At 46.3% G+C, this 19,798-nt stretch overlaps 1 protein-coding gene across 50 annotated transcripts in view; it reads right to left on the bottom strand.

Annotated features, from left to right (window-relative positions):
- The window catches only part of LOC138922840 (heparan sulfate glucosamine 3-O-sulfotransferase 4-like), a 205,028-nt gene that overhangs the window by 132,858 nt on the left and 52,372 nt on the right, over positions 1 to 19,798 (bottom strand). For 41 of the 50 annotated variants that reach the window (XM_070259260.1, XM_070259257.1, XM_070259255.1 and 38 more), the window contains 4 exons: positions 18,688 to 18,843; positions 17,319 to 17,444; positions 13,502 to 13,551; positions 10,160 to 10,734 (listed from right to left, as the gene is read on the bottom strand). In XM_070259260.1, the coding sequence (XP_070115361.1) occupies positions 10,160 to 10,455 (296 nt within the window). In that variant the 5' untranslated portion in view covers positions 10,456 to 10,734; positions 13,502 to 13,551; positions 17,319 to 17,444; positions 18,688 to 18,843. Of the gene's footprint in view, positions 1 to 10,159; positions 11,350 to 13,315; positions 13,377 to 13,501; positions 13,552 to 17,318; positions 17,445 to 18,687; positions 18,844 to 19,798 lie in introns of all 50 variants that reach the window. The other 9 variants (XM_070259296.1, XM_070259295.1, XM_070259294.1 and 6 more) reach the window with 1 other exon arrangement.

Below are 19,798 nucleotides of genomic sequence, written 5' to 3' on the forward strand. Positions count from 1 at the left end.
GCTGAAATTTGAGCCGACACCTGAAGGACAGATAAGGAGCCGAGGGTAGTTTAAGGATCTGGGGCCGAGTATTTCAGGAGAAGGGAACAGTGGGAATGAGCCTGGTCCCAGAATGGAAGCCACTGCCACAGTTTGCTGCTGGGCCGAGACCGCCTCAATTAGCCCATCTGGTAGGCAAGCAGTCCATCTGCATGCAGAAAATCACAAGCTCCTAGAAGGGAACGCCAGCAGTGATTATTCACTCCCGTGATGCTGGAAGACACCACCTCCAGTGGGAAAGAGATTTGAAACAAATAAAAGGAAATGCTGCATGTTTGTGGCCAAACACCTGGGTCTGAATGCCAACTCCACATTTCGAGCGAGTTACTTGACCTCTCTGTGCCTCAGCTCCCTCGCCTGTAAAATCACAGCGCCTATCTCGCCAGGTCCTCTGAAGACTGAATGACTCCACTGCTTGGAGCAGAGCCTGGCACACGCACAGGAATACAATATGTGTCTATCACCACTGCTGTCACTACCACCGCCACCATTATTCTTTCCCATCTACACCGTCATCTCCCTGTCCCATTGAGAATAACCATCACTTGTCCCTGACTGGACTTTTGCTTTGCAACAACAGGAGTGCATGTAAATTTACTGATTTACACCAATTCAACTATTAATCCACACCTTGGCACAGTCCTACCACCCCTGAATTGGGATAGAAAACAATCAGCACCCACCCCACTGTTTATGAATCTAAACAGTAACAGCTGTCTTACCATCTTCTCCGTAATGTGGAAAGTAAGGGAATTTTATACATGAAGTATAACATTTTCGCCACGTTCATATAACCAATACTTTCAGACCACTCTCAAACACACCCTCAACTTAGCAGCAAAGAACTCTAATCAAAGGAGGAGGGAGGGGGGAGGGAGGAGGGAAGAGCCAGGGACAAGATGAGGGGGGGGGGGAGGGATGGAAAAAAGACATGCCAGCCAAGAGAAAGAGGTCACTTTCCATTTACTCCTCTTTCTTTGATGGCCCTCCATAAAGTACTAAAATTTGGTTCTTACAAGTCCCTTGCAACTTTTGCTAAATATATTTCAAGTTATTCTGTTTGGTTGGCTGGTTCTATAAATAGAATATTTTCTCTCATTATATTTTCAAAACGGTTGGGGTAGGCATGTAGGAAAACTACAGATTTTGCATAGTAATTTCCTCATCAGTGCCCTTAATGAACCCTATTATTGTTTCTAATAGATTCATGGGGGGATTGGTTATCTTAGATTTTCCAAAAGAAATGAAATTACTGGCAAATGGTGATAATTCTACCTCCCCCTTTCTTATTCTTTTTTGTATCTAACTGCATCATCTATTAATTACTGAGCAATGGTAAATAATAGTGATGATAATGGGCATTCTAGTCTTGCTCTGGATTTAATGGGAATGTTTCTAGTATTACACCATTAAAGATGATGCTGGCTTAGATGAACTCTATATGACTCCACTCATAGGTGGAAGTTAACATATTGACAAGGAGATGTGATCGGTGGTTACCAGGGAAAAGGGGGGGTGGGGGGAGGGCACAAAGGGGGAAGAGGTGTACCCACAACATGACTAACAATAACGTACAACTGAAATCTCACAAGGTTGTAATCTATCATAACATTAATAAAAAAAAAAAAGATGATGCTGGCTTTGGGTAAGATCCCACTTTATTAGGAGTTGTTCTAAAAATTAGAAATAGATGCTAATTTAATCACATGCCTTTTAGCATCCATCAAATAATTCACAGAATTTTTCTCATTTACCCATATTAAGAATAAGTCAAATTATAAGTCAAATTATCAGATTTCCTAAGATTGAACCATCCTTCCATTCCTGGAATAAACCCCACTGTGTCAGGACTTTTATTACTTTGTGAGCTAACCATTCACTTGTCCGTTTCTCCACTCTGCAGGCTCTTTCAGATCACTGGCCATGACTGATTCATGTCTGCCCCAGCACAAAGTTGAAAGTCAATACATGTTTAATGAATAAATAAATGAATGAATAACTAAAATAACAAGTGCATGGAACCTCCCAAAATTAACCCTTTGTCCCTCTTTCTGGGTTAAAATACTCAGAGAGATCATACACCTGTCCCAAGTAGATCTTTATAGGTTTAATAAACATGTGGCTAGACTGGTCCCCACTTCTTCTAGCAACAGAACCCTCGAACACCTCATCTTCATGGGGAAACTATTCCCTATGGTCTCAATGGGATTAGCCCTGGTTGCTTACTCCCCCCACCACTCCAGGCCAAAGGGGTGGCTACATCAGCCAGGCCCGATCAGGGTACTACACAACGACAGCTTTAGGAATGAGCACATGACCCAACCTGGACCACAGGCATCTCCAGGAATTTCTTGCAGAAGCTCTTAAGAAAAATTTTTTCCAAATCACTTATCTACCCTAAGTTTCATATAGCCTCATTATTAATTATCTCAGTGATCAGACATCACAAATGTGAACTTACATTTATAAGTAAAGTACTTTGTTCAGTGTGCCCATACATCTTTAGATCAGCAAAACTGTACTCATGAAAATATGGGTCTACGCTTCTCCTTTAGAGGCAATCCATCACGGAATCTTCTTGGCCTTCGGGAACTCAGCTTTGCTTGAATGTGTGGTCATTTCATATGAGCCTTTTTTAATGGAGAAGTTATTTCCTTCTCTATGGTTTACTACTGCTTTTGGTTGAGGGTATTTTTACGTGAATAGAGCTAGCTGAAAATTTTCAAGAGACCAAGAAAAGAGACTATAAAATTTAGAAAATTTTATATTTCTGGAATTTTCAATAGCATTTACAATTCAACACAATGCAGAAAAAAACAATACACTAGAGACTTCCATAATGAGATTTAACAATTCTGTAATTTGGGGGAAAGTATAAATCTCTCAATTTAAAAAATATATATTACTTCCAAAAGAATTAAATAAACATATAATGTTTGTATGGGTTCCTGCTTACCATCTTGCCTAAAATGTAGTGAGATAACCTATCTGAGAATGAGGCAAGGTAGAGACAAACCTGGCAAAGAATGGAAAGAGACAGAGACCTTGTCAAATCATTCAAGCCCCTGGATTCAGCTTTTCCTGAAGCCACTTACCCCACAGACTTCCTAATTACATAAGCCAATAAAGCATCTTTTTTCGTTTATAATAATTTAAGCTCAATTTCTATCATTCACAACCAAAAAAGTATTGCCTAATTGATGTGTTGCTTTGTTTCCCTGTAAATATGCTTTACACATTCTTAAATAAAGACTGAAAAAAAAAAAAAAGTAAAGGCAGGCAACCCTAACTAGTGAGTGTTAAGAAAAAAATCATCAACCGCTTGCTTTTAATGAATGGCAAGATGGGCTGAAAAGCTCCCTTAGTGAATTATAATTTCAGACTGAAATTCCCAAAACAGTTACAGAGGAGCTTGTCGAGCCGCAGAAACCAATGGAATCAAGAGATGACTTGAAAGATCGGTGGTTCAATCAGTTTCAGAAATAGCATCCATTATGCAAACCCAAAACCTTTAAAACTCTCTAACGCACAACCCTAGCAATCTCTCATTCACCTAAAGTCTCAAGGCCCCTCTCCTGACTCAATTTAAAACTAAAAATGCCTGGTATGATTTACAAAAGTTAAAATAATTAAATCATGTTCTGATGGCCAGAGAACTCCAGGGAAAGTGGCCAAATCGCAACGTAGGGAGTTTGGCGGGGTCTTCTCGAACAGTCCTGCCTTCTCCAGTGCCTTCAGCTCTGCAGAAAAATGGAAGGCAAAGCATGCCCTCGGCATTCTAAATGCCTCAGTCCCTCTCCACTGCAGGCGGCCTCCATTCCTACTGTGGGCTCAAGAACATGTGAGCAGGAAAGCCCCGAGAGCCTGCTCCCTTCCATACCCCGTCCCCTTAGTGGAGAAGGCTGGCTGCAGGTACCCCAGGAAATCAGACTCTTCTCCTCCTTCGGCTCATGTCACGGTAGACCAAATTCTGGAATTGGTTTGGATTATTCTCTGGAGAGCTACTTAAGAGCCGCTTCAGGGTTTGAAATCCCTCATTCAGACATAATCTTGAAATGAAAGACGATTTGTTAATGAAAAATGCATTACAGCTTTCTCTGTAGGGCCCTCCATACTGATAGGCAGGATAAAAGGAAGGAATTGAAGGAAAATGAAGGAGAAAAGCAAAGGAAAAGGAAAATTAGGAGAGAGAGGAGAGAAGGAGAAGAAGAAATTCATCATGTCACACACTCTGCGTGGGGGCACTTTTTAAGGGCCGCTTCATTTCACCCTCACATAATCACTTGCAAGTAAGTAACATTGAGCCCATTCTGCAGACAAAAAACTGGAGGCTTGGTGATATTAAGTAACTGGTCTAAGGTCACACAAGGAGGATGCAGTGGATTCTGACTCAGAGATACAAAAACAGGCTCCAAATAATGTTGCTCCTACAGTGCTCTCGTGCTTCCTCTGAAGGGTCTAACGCAGATGTCTGCTCCAGAACCAAAGCATTCTAGTGGGCGAATGGGCCCTACGGAGACAATACAACCTCATCAGAAAAGAAACAGGGATTTAGAAAAAAAGAAAAGAAAAGAAAAGGAGAGAAAGAAACAATTTAATATAAGTAACCCAACGCCCAACAGAACTAGGATGGGGCAAGGCAAAGCCAGAACCCAATTTTTCTAACTCTCAGGTCTTACTCAATCTACCTGACCAGAACCTATTATATAAGTATAGTTTATCAATATGGATCAAATAGGGGACTGCCTCATTAATGAGTGAAAAGCTGAAAATTTTCTCAACTTCTGGAAAATGTTCATTGGGAACAAATGGGAAATTTTGGGGGGAATTGTCCTTTTCTGCCTCAATGTTCCTCTTTCTACCCAGCTCCTTTTGCTGTTGTTGCAATGTATCTGGCAGGTATTTGCCCCACGCTCTTGCAAAATCTGCAAAGGAGGAAAACTCTAACCTAAAACAGCACACAGAAGCCACAATTCTGACAACTACAAAGGGTACGGGTGTGCCAGTTACTTTCCGAAATGAGTTTAAGCCAGAGCCACAGACTGGTAGCCGGCTGGCTGTACCCAGCCCACAGGTGGGTTTTGTTTGTCTGCAGTGCTGGCCCACACTGCGCTCGGAAGAAATTTCCGTCTGTTGCCAACATTAAACACCAGATAATTTCACATCAAAAACTGGATTTCCAGTTTCTCTTACCAAGTGGAAGATCTGATAACCCTGATGCCACATTTGCACGTGGAAAAGCGTAGCTGCCCCTTTAGACAGAGCATGTGCGTCCCAGTTTCTCCCCACCTGGTCTATTTCACTCATTTATACAATCGCTGTTGGCCCAGAAGTCATGTGAGTTGGTGACCCTTGGTTTAAGAGGTTAAGCAGATGTAGACTGCAAAGCCAACCATTAGTAGACTTTTCCTAAAAACACCCCCAATAACAGACTCTTCTCTCACTATTAAGACAGCTGTGACAGAAGGTAAGGCATATGAGACCAAAAGGATTTGAGAAATGGAAAAACCCAGCAGTTGAGTCCATTTGGATTTTTGGTCTAGGATACTCACTTTTTGCTTAGAAAATACATTCACTTTTATTATTTCATTTATTCCTCTCAACAATCCTGCAAGGAAGGAATTATTCTCAGATAAACAAACTGAAAATGAGTGATGTTAAATCAGTTATCCAACCAAGACCATCTAACTAGTAAGTTGCAAAACCCAATTTTGTCCAGCTACAAACACCTTGCTTTTGAAGTAATGAAAGAACACTCTGTAAGGCCATAAGGGCTGTTTCCACCTCAGGGCCTTTGTACCTGCTGTTCCCTCTATTGGAAACCTCTCCACCTAGATCTCCACATGGAAGGATCTTACTCTTTCACTTCATTTACATCCCCTCCACAGAGAGGTTTCCCCTAACCATTTGACTTAAAATAACATCTGTGCATGCACACACACACACCCCAATTACTCTCTAGACTCCTGCTTCTCAAAGTGAGGTTCAGGGATCAGCAGCATCAGCATCAACTGGGAAGTTAGAAATGCAGAGTCTGAGGCCCCTCCCCAGACCTGCTGAATCAGAATCTGCATGTTAACAACACCCCAGGTGATCCATGTGCATTTCAAGTTTAAAAAGCACTGCTCTACAGGAGCCCTGCCCAGTGGAAATGCAATGGGAGTCACAAGCGTCATTTTAAGTTTTCCACAGCCACATTAAAAAGGTTAAAAGAATGACTCGTTTGTTTGCTGTCTCCCCTAACGCCCTACTAAAAGATGCCATTTCCACGAGAACAGGTCCTCCCTCTGTCTTCTTCTCCACTTTATCCCCAGTACCTAAAACACTACTGGGCACACGGTAAACGTTATTAAGTGTTTGTTGAATGAAAGAAGGAAAACACATTCTAGTACTTTCTGTGCGGCAGCGTGGTACAGGGAAAGAAACCAGCACTGTGAAATTGGACAGATGTGGTCAACTCAACCACTGACCAGCTGAGCAACCTTCAGCAAGTGGTTCACCCTCCGGAAGCCACCTGGAGTGTAAACCAGGAATGTTGCTGTTTAACTCACAGCCTCATCATGACACCCCGATGTGATAACATGTCTGTGAAGCACCAACCACCACAATCACAGGCATTCAATCAATGCCAGCGCCTTTCCATTGTCCTCTTTCATTCTCTCCAAATACCACATGCGCATAATGGTGCTGACCACTTTCCTCTGTGTGGCATGAGCATGACTGAAGCTGTTTTCCTGAGTTATTTTCCCCCAGCCAACGGGACCTGCCTATTAATTGCTACCACTGCAGACAACTGGAAACCGTGGAGGGTCCCTTCTCAGCACCCTGGAGCTGAGTGGCTCCCAGAGCAAAGTGGTCACGGTTACTGTTCAGTCTGTAAACCACGAGGGAGGCCACAGCTCGAGTCGTCTCTGTCACTTTGATGAGTTCTGCCGTGGCAGCCAGTTGGCCTGCCACAAGGTCCCATCCCTTAGGAGAGTTCAGGTCTCTGCCCAGCCAGAGTGTATCAGCTCATACTGAAAGGTGTGTTCTGGCTTTACCCTTTTATTTGGGGGGTGGACAGAGGAAGGAATAGAGGGTTTAATCTACTCCCACTTATTAATCACTGGCCTCTGTCCATCCACCAACTGAGGCTTGCTTCTCCATAGCTTTAACACACACATCCTAATCCATCAGTCCATCCTGCCCTGAAAATCCAATGCACATGTTCTCAACTCAGATGTGTCTTTGACTCACGTTAGATCAACAGCACAGAAGAAAGCAAAACCCAGATTTAGACACAGCTGGAGTGACACCAGAAATAAAACTGCTAGGGCTGCCTAGTTGGATATGAGGAAACCCCAAGCCAGCTGTGCCGAGAGCAGCCCCAATTTCTTCTCGCTCTCCCTCTTGCTGAAAACACAACCAGAACAGAAACACTAGCAGAATTAGTAGGCTATTGGGAAACACACTGAAAAGAAAAACAAAAACAAAATAAATATATGGGGGGAAATCAAAGCCTTTAATTAACCTGTGGATCTCTAACCAGTTAAACAGTAGAGTAAGATTTCAGGCAGAATACGTGGTATAACCATTTAAGTAGTGATGCCACCACTGAAAAGACGCAGTTGCACCAGGGAACCAAGAGGAAGAGTTTCTGTTACTGGTTTGAATCAATGCCACTGTTTCCTTTTCCACAATAGAGTGAGGTTGTCATCCCCTCTTCCTACATGGGAGAGAGAGGAGCCTGAAGAGGTGCAGCAAGTAAAATTCCCACAAATGTCCTCAAAGCACTGCTGTCCCTCATAAGGCTGGAGAGCGGTCCAAGGCCAGTGCCAGCCCACTTGGCTCCTGCAGGTCCAACGGGTTTCTGGGAGTCTTCTCAACAGCCAGGTTTGGGTGGCTAATGATTACCTCTGTGTTAGACAGATTCTCCTCCCGCACTTCCAATCGGCACCACTGAGCATAAGGGTCTCCCACAGGCAAGTCACTGGCGTAGCAGATCGAGGACACAGAGACACCGCATGGTCCTCTGAAGTGAGGATCAAGAGGATCCAGTTCTGTCCACACCTCTCCAGTGGAACAGTTCTACAGGTGGCTACCAAATACTGACACCCAATACCACAAGGCCCAAATACCACAAGTGATGGCTGAGAGTACCACCGAGCTGGAATGACATCTTCAGTAGCCATGTCATGACAGCGAGGCCGGTTCATACCTTCCTTTCCCAGCCACAGTGTAAAACAACATGAGAAAATCTGGCATCTTCTATCCTTTCATTCAGAAAATTCTCCGGACCCTACGATGGGACTTCCTGACACACACTCCACCACGCACACGTCATCAACATTATTTTAAGTCACCTGAGTCAAACACCCCCATCTCTATTTCCAGCTGCCACAAAGCAACACAACACACGTTGGAAAGATCTGATCTTCAAGCCTTCCTTTCCCCCAAATGGCATCTGACACTTCTCACAAGATACACAGCTTTAAAATTAGAACTGGAAAAGACCACAGTGACCCTCATAGGGCTGAAGCTGCCCCACAGCAGAAATCAGAACATTCCTACAACCAACAATTAAACAACCGAAACCTTCCCAAACATCCCCTTCCTTCTCTGGTTTGCTGTTGTTGCATTAATCATCCTGACACCTTTTTAATTATAATCGCAAACTCGAAGCCATGACTTGCAATGTTATAAATACTGATTTTCCAGTTCAAGCAGGCATTGACTGGTTTCTGTTTTGATAGGAAGGGGCTGTTTGAAGCCTCCTAAAATGTTGCAACTCGTCTGTTGAAACAGACGAGACATTAACAGACACGTTTGCTGTTTCCATTTAACCTGCTGGAATGTTTATGCCTAAGTCTACTTTTTCTCAAGCTTTGAAAGCATAAGGCGTATTTTCTAAAGCGGAAGAAATCAATCAATACATATTATATATTCATATATAATAGATGTTATATAATACACACATATAGCAATATATATTATTATATAATACACATTTACTATATATTTCTGAAGTCAGGTTATTTCTAAAACTGTCGCAGGCTGCAATTTAAACTTAGAAAGCACATCTCTTCAACAGCAAGGCAACTCGTCAGGAAACAATCCTTATTTTACCTATTGGCCTTGTGAAGATGATAATACCACTTTAGCTGACAAAGCCTGTGTTTGTCTGACAATTCCAATTAATTACTGAGACGCAACAGAGATGGGACCAGCCATCCAGATGTTTTTCAGAAAGAGATAAAAAGGGGGGGGGGGAGTAAAGGAGATTTGCCTTTTGGGCAACTGCTCCAGTGTTTTTTAAATGTTACGGCGGGCCAGAAAGCCGGATCACTAAGTTATTTTACCTGCACTTAACTTTCTACTCTCCTCTCCTTTCCCTCACCGCTGGGAGACGGTGGAAGACAAGGGAGATGAACATCTCACAAGACAGAAGCTCTAATCTGTTGCCAAGGAGGCGACGGCTAGAAAGGGCAGGGGTGCAGGATGTAAAAACTCTTAGGGCACCGACTGTCGTGCAGACCTTGATGCTCCTGATGCCAAAGCAACCCAGGGTTCCTGGAGATGGGGAACATCCTCAGTCTTTTCTAGCAAGCCAAAACTCGCCAGCATCATCTTTTTAACTGTTCCCTGTTCATTTTGCTCTAACCTGAAAATACTAAAGTCGGATTCCAGAGACGCAAATACGTTTGAGGGCGATTTTGAGAGATTCCAGGAGATCTCAAAGCCCTTCAGTCAATCTAGCTATCCTGCTTCATGCCTTAGCGTCCCCAACGCAGCAGCGCAGAGCCCCACAAGAGCCCGGGCTGGGAAACACCCCGCGGGCACCTGGGCTGGGGATTCCCAGGCGTGGAGCTAGGTAGCTTCAGAAAGCACCTCCCTGGGTGAGGAGCCTGAGGCAGGCAGGGCAGTGTGACACCAGCTCCCCTAACCCTGAAATACAGTGATCCCTGGCCAGCCTCCAGTCCTCTCCGCGCTCCCCCGACCAGGCCCGCCAGGGTCCGCAGAGCCCTCGTGGGGCGAAGGGTTCTCGGGGAGATGCCTGGATATCGAAGGGCGTGGGAAGCCGCAGCTTTCCCTCTGGGTCTTCCCCACCCATCTATCCCCTGCGCCAAGCCCAGAGTCCTACCTGTACCACTCCAGCCCCTTTTCGTAGTTCCTGTCGAAGAAGTGTGGCTCTATGCCCATGGCCCGCAGGCCCGCACGTCCGGGTGGACTCGGATCGCCTCCAGCAGCTCGCGGGTGCCTCCTTTCTTGACCCCGATGACGAGCGCGTGGCAGCTTCTTCTCCCCATAGTCGGGGATGCTGAGGGCGCCGCGCCTCTCGATGCTCCCGTTGGCCGCTCTCAGGCCTGCGAGCTCCTCGTCGGTGGTGCTGGTCTCCTGCGCTTCACACTCCAGCAGCGCGCTCGGCGCAGTGATCATCTCGCCAGGGGCCAGCAGGGTCCGGAGCCAGGTGTCCCGAGCGCCCCCGCCGCCGATTGCCAACACCCAGCCGTCGGCCCCGGGGGCAGCGGGCTGCTCGGAGGGCTCCGGGGGCTCCCCGCGGCTCGCGTTGTCCGGCGTCGGCGCGGGCGGCTGCGAGGGGGTGCCGAGGCGCACGGGGGGCGGCAGCAGAGAGGGTGGCGGCGGGCTCGGCGGGGGCTCGGCGGCGGCTCCTGCAGCGCCAGGGTGAATTGCAGGGAGCCCGAGCCGCCCAGGAGGCTGTAGCACAGGTAGGTGACGGACAGGGACAAGGTGCACAGAAAAAGCAACTTGCTCGCCGGCGGCCACTTAGCAGAGGCGCCGGGCGGCAGCGGCGCGGTGAGAGTTGGAGGCGGAGGCGGAGGCGGAGGTGGTGCGGGCCACTGGGCCACCGCGGCTCCCGGCTCGCGGCAGCGGCGGCAGCCCCCGGCGCTGCCCGGACATAGTTTCAGCCGCCGCCGCCGCCGCCCAGGCGCCCCGGCTGCGTGAAGCGACGCCGCTGCACCCCCGGCCCTGGCCGCTGTCCCGCTGCGCCAGGGGAGAGCCCGGCTGCATGGCCCCACTCCCCACTCTTCCCGCGGAGTCCGGGTGGCCCTACACCACCCACGAGGGGGGGCTCACTGACCCGCCGGCTGCACCTGTTCCGTCTGCAGCGCCCCCGCTTCCCGGCTCCGCCGCGGCTCCCGCTTCAGCCTCTGCCGCCGCGCGCTGTTGCAGCCCCGAGTTCCTTCCCCGCTGCTAACTTTCGGCCGGAAGAGAGGAGAGGCGCGGAGGGGAGGCGGAGGGGCCCGTGCGCGCGCCGCGCCCCGCGCGTCGCCAAGGGAAGGGTGAGTGCGCCTCGCGCGCGCCTGCGGACTGGGACGCGGAACGGAGGCGTGCGCTAGGGCTGGGGCACCTGGCAAAGCGGAGATCGTGCCCCCCCCCCCGCCCCCCGCCCCGCAACGCATTCACGCTGGAGGGGTTTGCCGCCCAACCCCGCGTGCTTCCCCTCCCCTGGGAGCCTGGGACGCCAGTTTCTCCTTCCCTCTCCCAATACTTTCAGAGACTAGAGCCCCACACCTGCCGCCAGAGCCGCAGACCAGGAAGCTGGGGGCCACAAGGTGGTGAGCTCTCGCTTCCCCTTTTCTCATGGGACTCCAAGCAAACTCGGTCCATCCATGACCCGCCCTTCTCCCTTCCTGGACATCCTCCTGCCTTTGACCCAGGAGGAATTTCTTGTCCATACCAGGATTCCCATGCCAACTTCCATCTTTCCAGCCTCCCCATCTTAGCTTGAAGCTCCTGATTGGTGGAGCTTTGACACAAACCCCCAGATTTCCTTGCCCTAGAGCTTTTGCCTCTGTCCCGCCACCGGTTGACTATGCTTTTTGCTCCAAAAGGAGAGGCTGTCTCCTCCTGGACACCCTGAACCACACATGCACATGCGCCCCTTGGGGGCCATTGCGGCTAAAGGAGTTCGGATTTCCCTGGACTAAAATAGACTATCATCGCTCTTAACAACTTATAAGCAGAGAGAAGTTGTGTTGCTGTGTCTGTGCGTCACTTCATTGAATTAAAAAAAAAAAGGTATCTTCTTTGCAGAGAGATTTCCGGCCCTCACCTCCCTCTCCTGGGGGGAATGGTAAACATCATAAGGCTTTGGAACATTCAAGACTAGACTTTGCTTCCTGTTTCCTTTTGCTCAGGGAGGTAGAGGAAACGCGAGGCTGGAATGGCAGGAAGAGGCAGAGCGGTCAACTGAGGCACTCCAGCGAACTCTGCTTCCTGGGGGCAGGGGCTGGCCCTGCACGCACCTGGCGCCAGTCTTTCCCAGAGGCTGGCTCCAGTGAGTCCTGTTTACCCTGCTAGCCACAGCTGGGTGCCTGGAGGGTCTGCTTTCACCTACAGGGCTGATGTGCTTGGCATCTCCGGTTTTGTTTGATCACATAACGGGGACAACAGTTGAAAGAAAATGTATATAGTGTCTAAATATTAACTAGATACCTAGTGCCAAAGAGAGAAAAAAATGTTGCTCCAATAACATGAACACAGACTTTTCCCTGAGTGAACAGAAGCTCACGGCTGCTCTCAGCTGGACGTGAGCTTCCTTCACTGCAGCTTCAGCTCAGATAAAGATTGTTCCTTTAGAATATATTTTTTATGGTACACCGGAGACCTCTGAAATGCAGAGTCTGGTGTCCTGTAAATCATTTCGTGGAACTAGGGATGCTTTTTCAAACACCACGCAACTGCACTCCTGTAATGTTAATGGGAAGGGGCCAACTGGAGCTGGGAGCAGCACAGCTTGCCCATCCCTCCTTCGGCTCCAAGCCCAGCTCTGGGTGGTCGCCCAGGAGGGCCCGGTTGCAGCAAATATTGTCACTGCTGTCGTCCATCTCCCTTTCAAAGCTAAGGCACCAGGATGCCCAGCACGTGGTCCAGGGGCCTCCCTACAGTCCCTGCCCGGCTCCCAGACTTCTCTATCCCAGCTCTCGGCAATCCAAATGAACTTGCTCTGTAGCTAGTTTTACTAAAGATGTGCTTTCAAATTTGGAAAGGTTTTGATAAAATGGTACTAACAGTTAACCTAGAGGTGGCAAACTGGTAACAAATTAAGAGCTGAATGTGGCCAGCGCAGTGATATTAAGAAGTTGAAACTGGTTGCAATGTTGTAAAATTGAGGACTTTCCCAAAAAATTTGGCTATGAGGTTTCTGCTGAAATAGTAGATCCTGCAACTTTGGGCCCCTCAGCCAGAACCGAGAGGTCCCCCTGACATGGAGCATGTGCCCTGTTCTTCACGGTGCCCCCCCAGAGTGCCCTCATACATTTATGTTACTTGCCTGGATGCTGCTAATGAGGACACTTCCCAGTGTCGCTTCTCCCTCTTGTCCACAGATAGTCCTACTTAAATAAGAGACTCTTGAAAGAACGGAACCCCGTTGGTGAAATGTTAGGCCCCACAACTGATGGGGAAGAGGTGATTTTTGGGGAGAGGAGCTTTGTAGATTTCTCACTTGGGCACTTACCTGTTTTGTTCTCCATCCAGGTTTTTTCTGGGAGCCAGTTCTTGAGAAACCTATAATGAAAAGTACGAGCTATCTACATAGGGAGAACTCAGACTTCGTTCAGCAATTCCCTGGGCGTCTGGAGACTCGATAGAATACTTTTTTCTTTTTCCATTGCCAACACCCATGCCCATTCAGGCCTATGAGAGTTTTTACAATGCTGCTCCAACTGGTCTCCAGGCCTCCAGCGTGCCTCATTTCTCTTCATCGTAGAGGACAATAGCAGATCAATGTTTCTGAGGCATGGCTCCACCAGTGCCCTCTCTGATGCAGAAACCTTCCTCTCACTGCCTACCTGATAGACTCCAACTCTCTGCCTTAGCACTCAAGGGCCCCTCCGCCTTGCATGTATCCCACAGTCCTGCCAAACCGAACAGTACCCACTACCCAAAAGCACACATTGCATTCTTCTCTTTCACCTCTGCCTGATCAGATGATGGAGTTGAAACAAAGCCATCATTTGCTAGTTAAGTGACTTTCGGACAGGTCATTTCACCTCCCTGACCCTCAGTTTCTGCATATGTAAGTGATGAATAGTAAGACTCACCTCATATTGTTTTTATAAAGAATTAAATTGACTTAGAGAGCATATGCAAAAACAGCTGGCTCCCTGCCTGACATGCTGCAGCCACCAGTAATTATTCGGACCTAAATATCGGCTCATGCCATGCCCTGCTTCTTTTCCTATTAAAACCTTATCCTTGAAAAATCGGTGTGTACCCTTTCTTCAAAACCAGCCCAAGGTGTAAACTGAAGTTCACTTTCCTAAGCCGCTCAGTGACATTTATAACGCCAAATCTAATGCCTTAGTTTTTTTTTTTAAGCGAAAGAAGCTAACTCTGGCTAACTTCAGTTTTCTTATTAAAGAAATTGACTAGAAGGATTTATGGTAACTCACATAACTGAAGGGAATTTTTGAAAAATCAACAAACAAAAAGCAAAAATAAGCTTTGGAAGGCACAATAGAGCACAGTGTATAGTTATTATTACTGCTGTTCACCAGATATTGTCGGCTCTTCTCTGGCCCACAGAAGGGATGTATCTTCTTGGCCCCTTAAAGTCAGAGGTGACTCTGTGAGCCTTTGGTGAATGAAACTTGAGCAAAAGTGAGGTTGTCTCTTCCAGACAGAACCTTTGGCAAACAGTGGGAGTGTGTTTTTCCTGCCTGGCAGTTGTGCAAGAAGTTGGATCGAGCATCTTTTAGCTGCCATCTACTCAATCCTCCAGACTGAGCAAGGATAATACAGAGCCAGCCCCTGATGACATGGAGCATGTTTGAGAAATACACCTTGGTTATTTTTAGCTGAGACTTAGGAGTTTGTTGTGAATACAGCACAACATGGACTATCTGACTGATGAAAACATACATATTATCAATTTCCTCTGCTGTTGACCAAAATGACTTCAGTGAGCCAATATTAGAATTCCTTTTCACAAAGGTGGATAAGTGACAGATTAGAAGTCTACACTGTCCCAGGAGTGTAGACTGATACCACGCTTATATATAGCAAAGATATTTCCTCATTTTGTCCTTTACTTGTCAATAAAAAAGTATATCTATAGAAATCTGGAGGTAAGGCTCCAGACAAAACCAACATGGTGACAAGGAGGAACATTACATACTTGTAAAAGGAGCGACAGATGAGAAAATAATAATAATGGCCGGGAACTTATAGAACCTTGCGTTGAAAGGGATCTCATATGGAACTTAGGAAATATTATAGCTGTAAGCACTACATGACAAAATCTGGTGGACGGAATTAAACAATACTTCGAAGAAAGATACCTTCAATATACTTATCTAAAAAGAAAAATTAGAAACCAACGAGCTGCTTGCTCAAGAAGCTAGACAAAGAGCGAGACAGTAAAGTCAGGAAGAAAGGAAATGATAAAGATAAATGCCAAACCTTTGTTTCTATTTATTTGCTCTTTATTTATTGCTATGGACTGAATTCTGTCTCCCCACAGTTCATATAATGGAAGCCCTGACCCCCGTTGTGACCATGTCCAGACATAAGGTCTTTAGGAAGTAATTATGGTGAAAATGAAGTCATAATGGTGGAACCTAAATCAGATAGGACTGTGGCCTCATCAGAAGTTGAAGAGATCTCTCTTTCTGTTTCTTCACACGCATACACACACCCCGCCATCTGAGGACTCAGTGAGAAGGGGACCTTATGCAAGCTGAGGAGACAGCCCTCGCCAGAACCTGACCATGCTGGCATCCTGCTCTCAGGCTTCCAGCCCCCAGAATGGTGAGAAAATAAATTTCTGTTGTTTAAGTCACCCACGCTATGGCATTTTGTTATGGGAACCCAAGCTAAGACGCTTATCTTTCACAGTTTGTTCCTGGGTTCTGGTACCAATTCCAATGTGTGTGGGGTTGGGGGTCGGGGGAGTCCCCCACACCAACAAGCAATTCTTGGGACACCAGCTGGGTGTCCTACAATTCAACTCGATTCTGACACTATGTACCCAGAGACAGCATCACACCCCACAGGTTAAGGGTTCAGCCCCACAAGACTGCCCCCACTGCAGGTGCCAACAGCAAGTCTGGGTTGTCGCCTATGCTTCTGAGCAACTGGCTGTCAGTAGGAGGTTCCCAAGACTCTCTACTCCGGTTCGACGAATTTGCTAGGGCGGCTCACAGAACTCAGAGAAACCTCTTACTTACTAGATTACCTGTTTATTAGAAAAGGATATGACTCGGGAATAGCTCGATGGAACAGACGCATAGGGCAAGACATGGGGAAAGGGCACTGAGCTTCCACGCCCTCTCCAGGTAACCACTCTCCCAGAACCACCTCTCTCCCAGACCCTCCACATGGTCACCAACCGCGACGCTCTTGGAAATCTGTCCTTTTGGGTTTTTATGCATAAGCCGTTTATTTATTCTCTTACCCTCGGCTGCTGTTTTTCCTTCCCCATTTATAGCCCAAAGCCAATCAAAGAAGGACATGTGCAGTGTGATGCTGTTCCTGTACATTTTTTAAGTGCATAACAATGTAAGAATTTGTTAATGGAGACATACACATGTATGTCTTGACTATGCATAAAAATGTAATCTTTTGTTAATGGAGCCATGCACATGGATATTCTTGGAATCATAAAGAATGTAATTAATTTTAGGATACTGATACCTATGATGAGAGAGGGAGGAGAACGGGATGGAAATGTGAATTTTAGGTGTGACGGCAACATTTTGCTTCTTAAAAACACAGATATCGTTGTGGACTGAATCATGTCCCTGAAAATTCATATGCTGAAGTCCTAACTCCAGGACCTCAAAATAGGGCTGTATTTGGAGAGAGGGCCTCTAAAGAGGTAATTAAGGTCAAGTGAGGTCACATGGGGTAGGCTCCAATCCAATGTGACTGATAGTCACGTAAGAAGAGAAGATTAGAACTCAGACACACACAGAGGGAAGACCGTGTGAGGACACAGGGAGAAGTGGCCGGGGAGAGAGGCCTCAGAAGAGACTATACCGGCCAACGCCTTGATCTTGAACTTCGGCCTCCAGAACCGTGAGAAAATAAATTTCTATTGTTTAAGCCACCCTACGTGTGGCATTTTGTCATGGCAGCCCCAGCAAATGAATGCAACATCGGAAGCAAATAGGGCAGAATTGAACGTCTGTTCTTTCTGGGTATTGGGGCCGGAGATAGAGGTCATACTATGTACTCTTCTGCATATTTGAAATATTTCCATAATAGTTAAGAAAATAACAAGCACATCCCGAAAAAGAATAACCAGAGAGTAGAAATTTATGTGTGATTACCTTACAGGCCAAGGTGGGTTTCGCGTTGGGCAGGTGGTTCTCTTCCACAGGGTGTGTCAGTCACCCGTGAATTCCCGTCTCTTGGCTCCGCCATTCCTGACGCCTGTATCATTGTCTGCAACCAATCTGCACAAGGAGAAAGAAGGAACACGGAGAAGACACACCTGCTTTCAAAAGTTCCAACCTGGAAATGGCACACACCACTTCCACTCCCATTGCATTGGCTGAAACATAGTCACACGCCACACCTCACTGCAAGTTGCTGGGTGACTGCCTTCCTGGGCACCCAGGACAAGGATGTGGACAAACAGCCAGTAGTCCCACCCACAATGTCATCAGGTTGACCCTGGTCTTCATGCTGCTGCTCAGTCCACAGCGTGTCTGCCAGGCCTATGGTTAGGGTTTAGATATTTTACAAAGGCGCGGGGTTGGGGGTCATGGTTTGGGACTTCAAAGAGGAGGAAGCCAATTCACAAGGAGACAGAAAACCAAATGTTTGCTGGGCCATCTCTAAACAAATGAGAGAGAACTTGTGTAAAATGGGCCCGGCTAGGTACCTTCTTCTCTACCACATCTAGAGTTCCCTACGTTGACAGCTCCTTCCTGGAACAGGCCTTCTGTCTTAAATTCTTTTAGACAGTTAGGGGTGAGGCCAAAGTTTCTTTCATATATAAATTTTGAGTGTATATATGTAATTTATAGAACTAAATAAATGAATTTAAATATAGATACAATGGATTATATATTCTATTATATAGCAATATTAATATATATTATATATAGATAATCTCCTTGGTTCTCCAGAGAACCCTGACGAATACAGGAGGAGTTAATATTCTTTTATCGATGGCATTTACATTTAATCATTTGAAATTCTTAGTTATGACATTGTTATGGCTTGCAAGGAAGTGTCCTTTTCAGTGTTTCATTTAGAGGCCTCAAGATACCAATGTTAAAAAGTTTCCCATTTTACTTGTTTGGTTTGATAGGCTTTTTCCAATTGAGTGCACAGATAAACCAATTTAGGAATTTCAAAGGAGCCCCATTTAGGCCAGTGAAGCCTTAAATCACCCTGAGTAATCTGAGCCCAGTGGAACAAAAATCTACATGTAGAAGGTCTGTATTCTTTAAAGACAAAACCAGCAGGAGTCCCAGAGTGGGGCTGTTCTTTGGTGGTCCTCTTAGAAAATGGATTTCTCATCTGTATGAACTTACCAAAGGATCAAAGGCCCAAAAAAGGAGTGAAAGAAACAGAAGTTTCTAACAAAGCTGACAACGGAAGGATGGCCAGAACCAGTATCAAAGGACGCCTACAGAAAGAGTCTGGACCTCTACCAAAAATGGGAGGTCCAGGCCCAGGAGGACTTACCACCAGGAACCAGAGCCACCAGGAGGAGACGACAGAGCACAAAAGATTCTTTGCAGGCACCTTGCTTGTGTCTGTGAAGTGGCACCAGAATTGAAGGTCAGTAGCTAGGGATCCCACTTCTGTCACCATATAAAGTCAGCAAATAAGAGGCATAAACTGCAAAAGAACCAAAAAGTTTATTTGGGGTCTCAAGAATTGCAATTCAGGAGATGTAGATTCGAGTAGAAGCTCAAATGTGCTCCTAGGAAGACAAAGGAGGCAGGGGTAGATAAAAGGAAAGGACACAGGCTTACAAAGGTCTACAGTGAAGAGTTACTGACTGGTTCTGGCATGGGGTGAGCTGACTTGCCAGAACATAGTTGGTCCTAGGCAGACTGTCCCTTCTTGGAATGAGGAAACACTTCAAGATGTGACCTCTGCTGTCAGGTAAAGCTCAAAAGTTCAGTTAACATCTGGTGGTGGATGTGGTGTACAAGCATAAGCCCCACTTCCTTAATGGCCTCCCAGCTCCATTTTAGAAGCCTTGAAAATGGTATTCCGTTTTGTCATTGTCATCCACCACAGTCACGCACCACGTAACAATATTAACGATGTTTCGGTCACTGATGGACCACATATATGACAGTGGTCCCATACGGGTAGCACCACATAGCCTAGGTGTGTAGTAGGCTCTACCACTTAGGTTTGTGTAAGTACACTGTGTGATGTTCACACAACAGTGAAAGTGCCTAATGATGCATTTCTCTAAACATTTCCCTTTCATTAAGTGAGGTACGCCTGTACTGATTTTAGTCTTGTGAGTGTTGAATAATGAATTACTCATTTCAATTATTTGAGTCAGCCCCACTGGCTGAAGATGGTAAAGGCTGACTGAAGCAAAAAACTAAAATTTGTTATTCAACATTCACAAAACCAAATGAGTAAAGAAGAACTTTAAGTTCTATATCAGGGTTCATGTAAGGCAAAAACATTCTAAAGGAAAGATGGATTTGAGGACATATATGATTCTGAGTGTAAATGTCTGGGTACAAGCAAAAATTCCAGGGAGCATTTCAGACTTTCGAGGCAGTGGAATTGGTGAAACCAAAGTCAAGCTCTCCAAACAGTAAAG

The sequence above is a fragment of the Equus caballus genome, unplaced genomic scaffold, assembly GCF_041296265.1.
Source record: "Equus caballus isolate H_3958 breed thoroughbred unplaced genomic scaffold, TB-T2T haplotype1-0000016, whole genome shotgun sequence".
NCBI classification, from domain to species: Eukaryota; Metazoa; Chordata; class Mammalia; order Perissodactyla; family Equidae; genus Equus; species Equus caballus.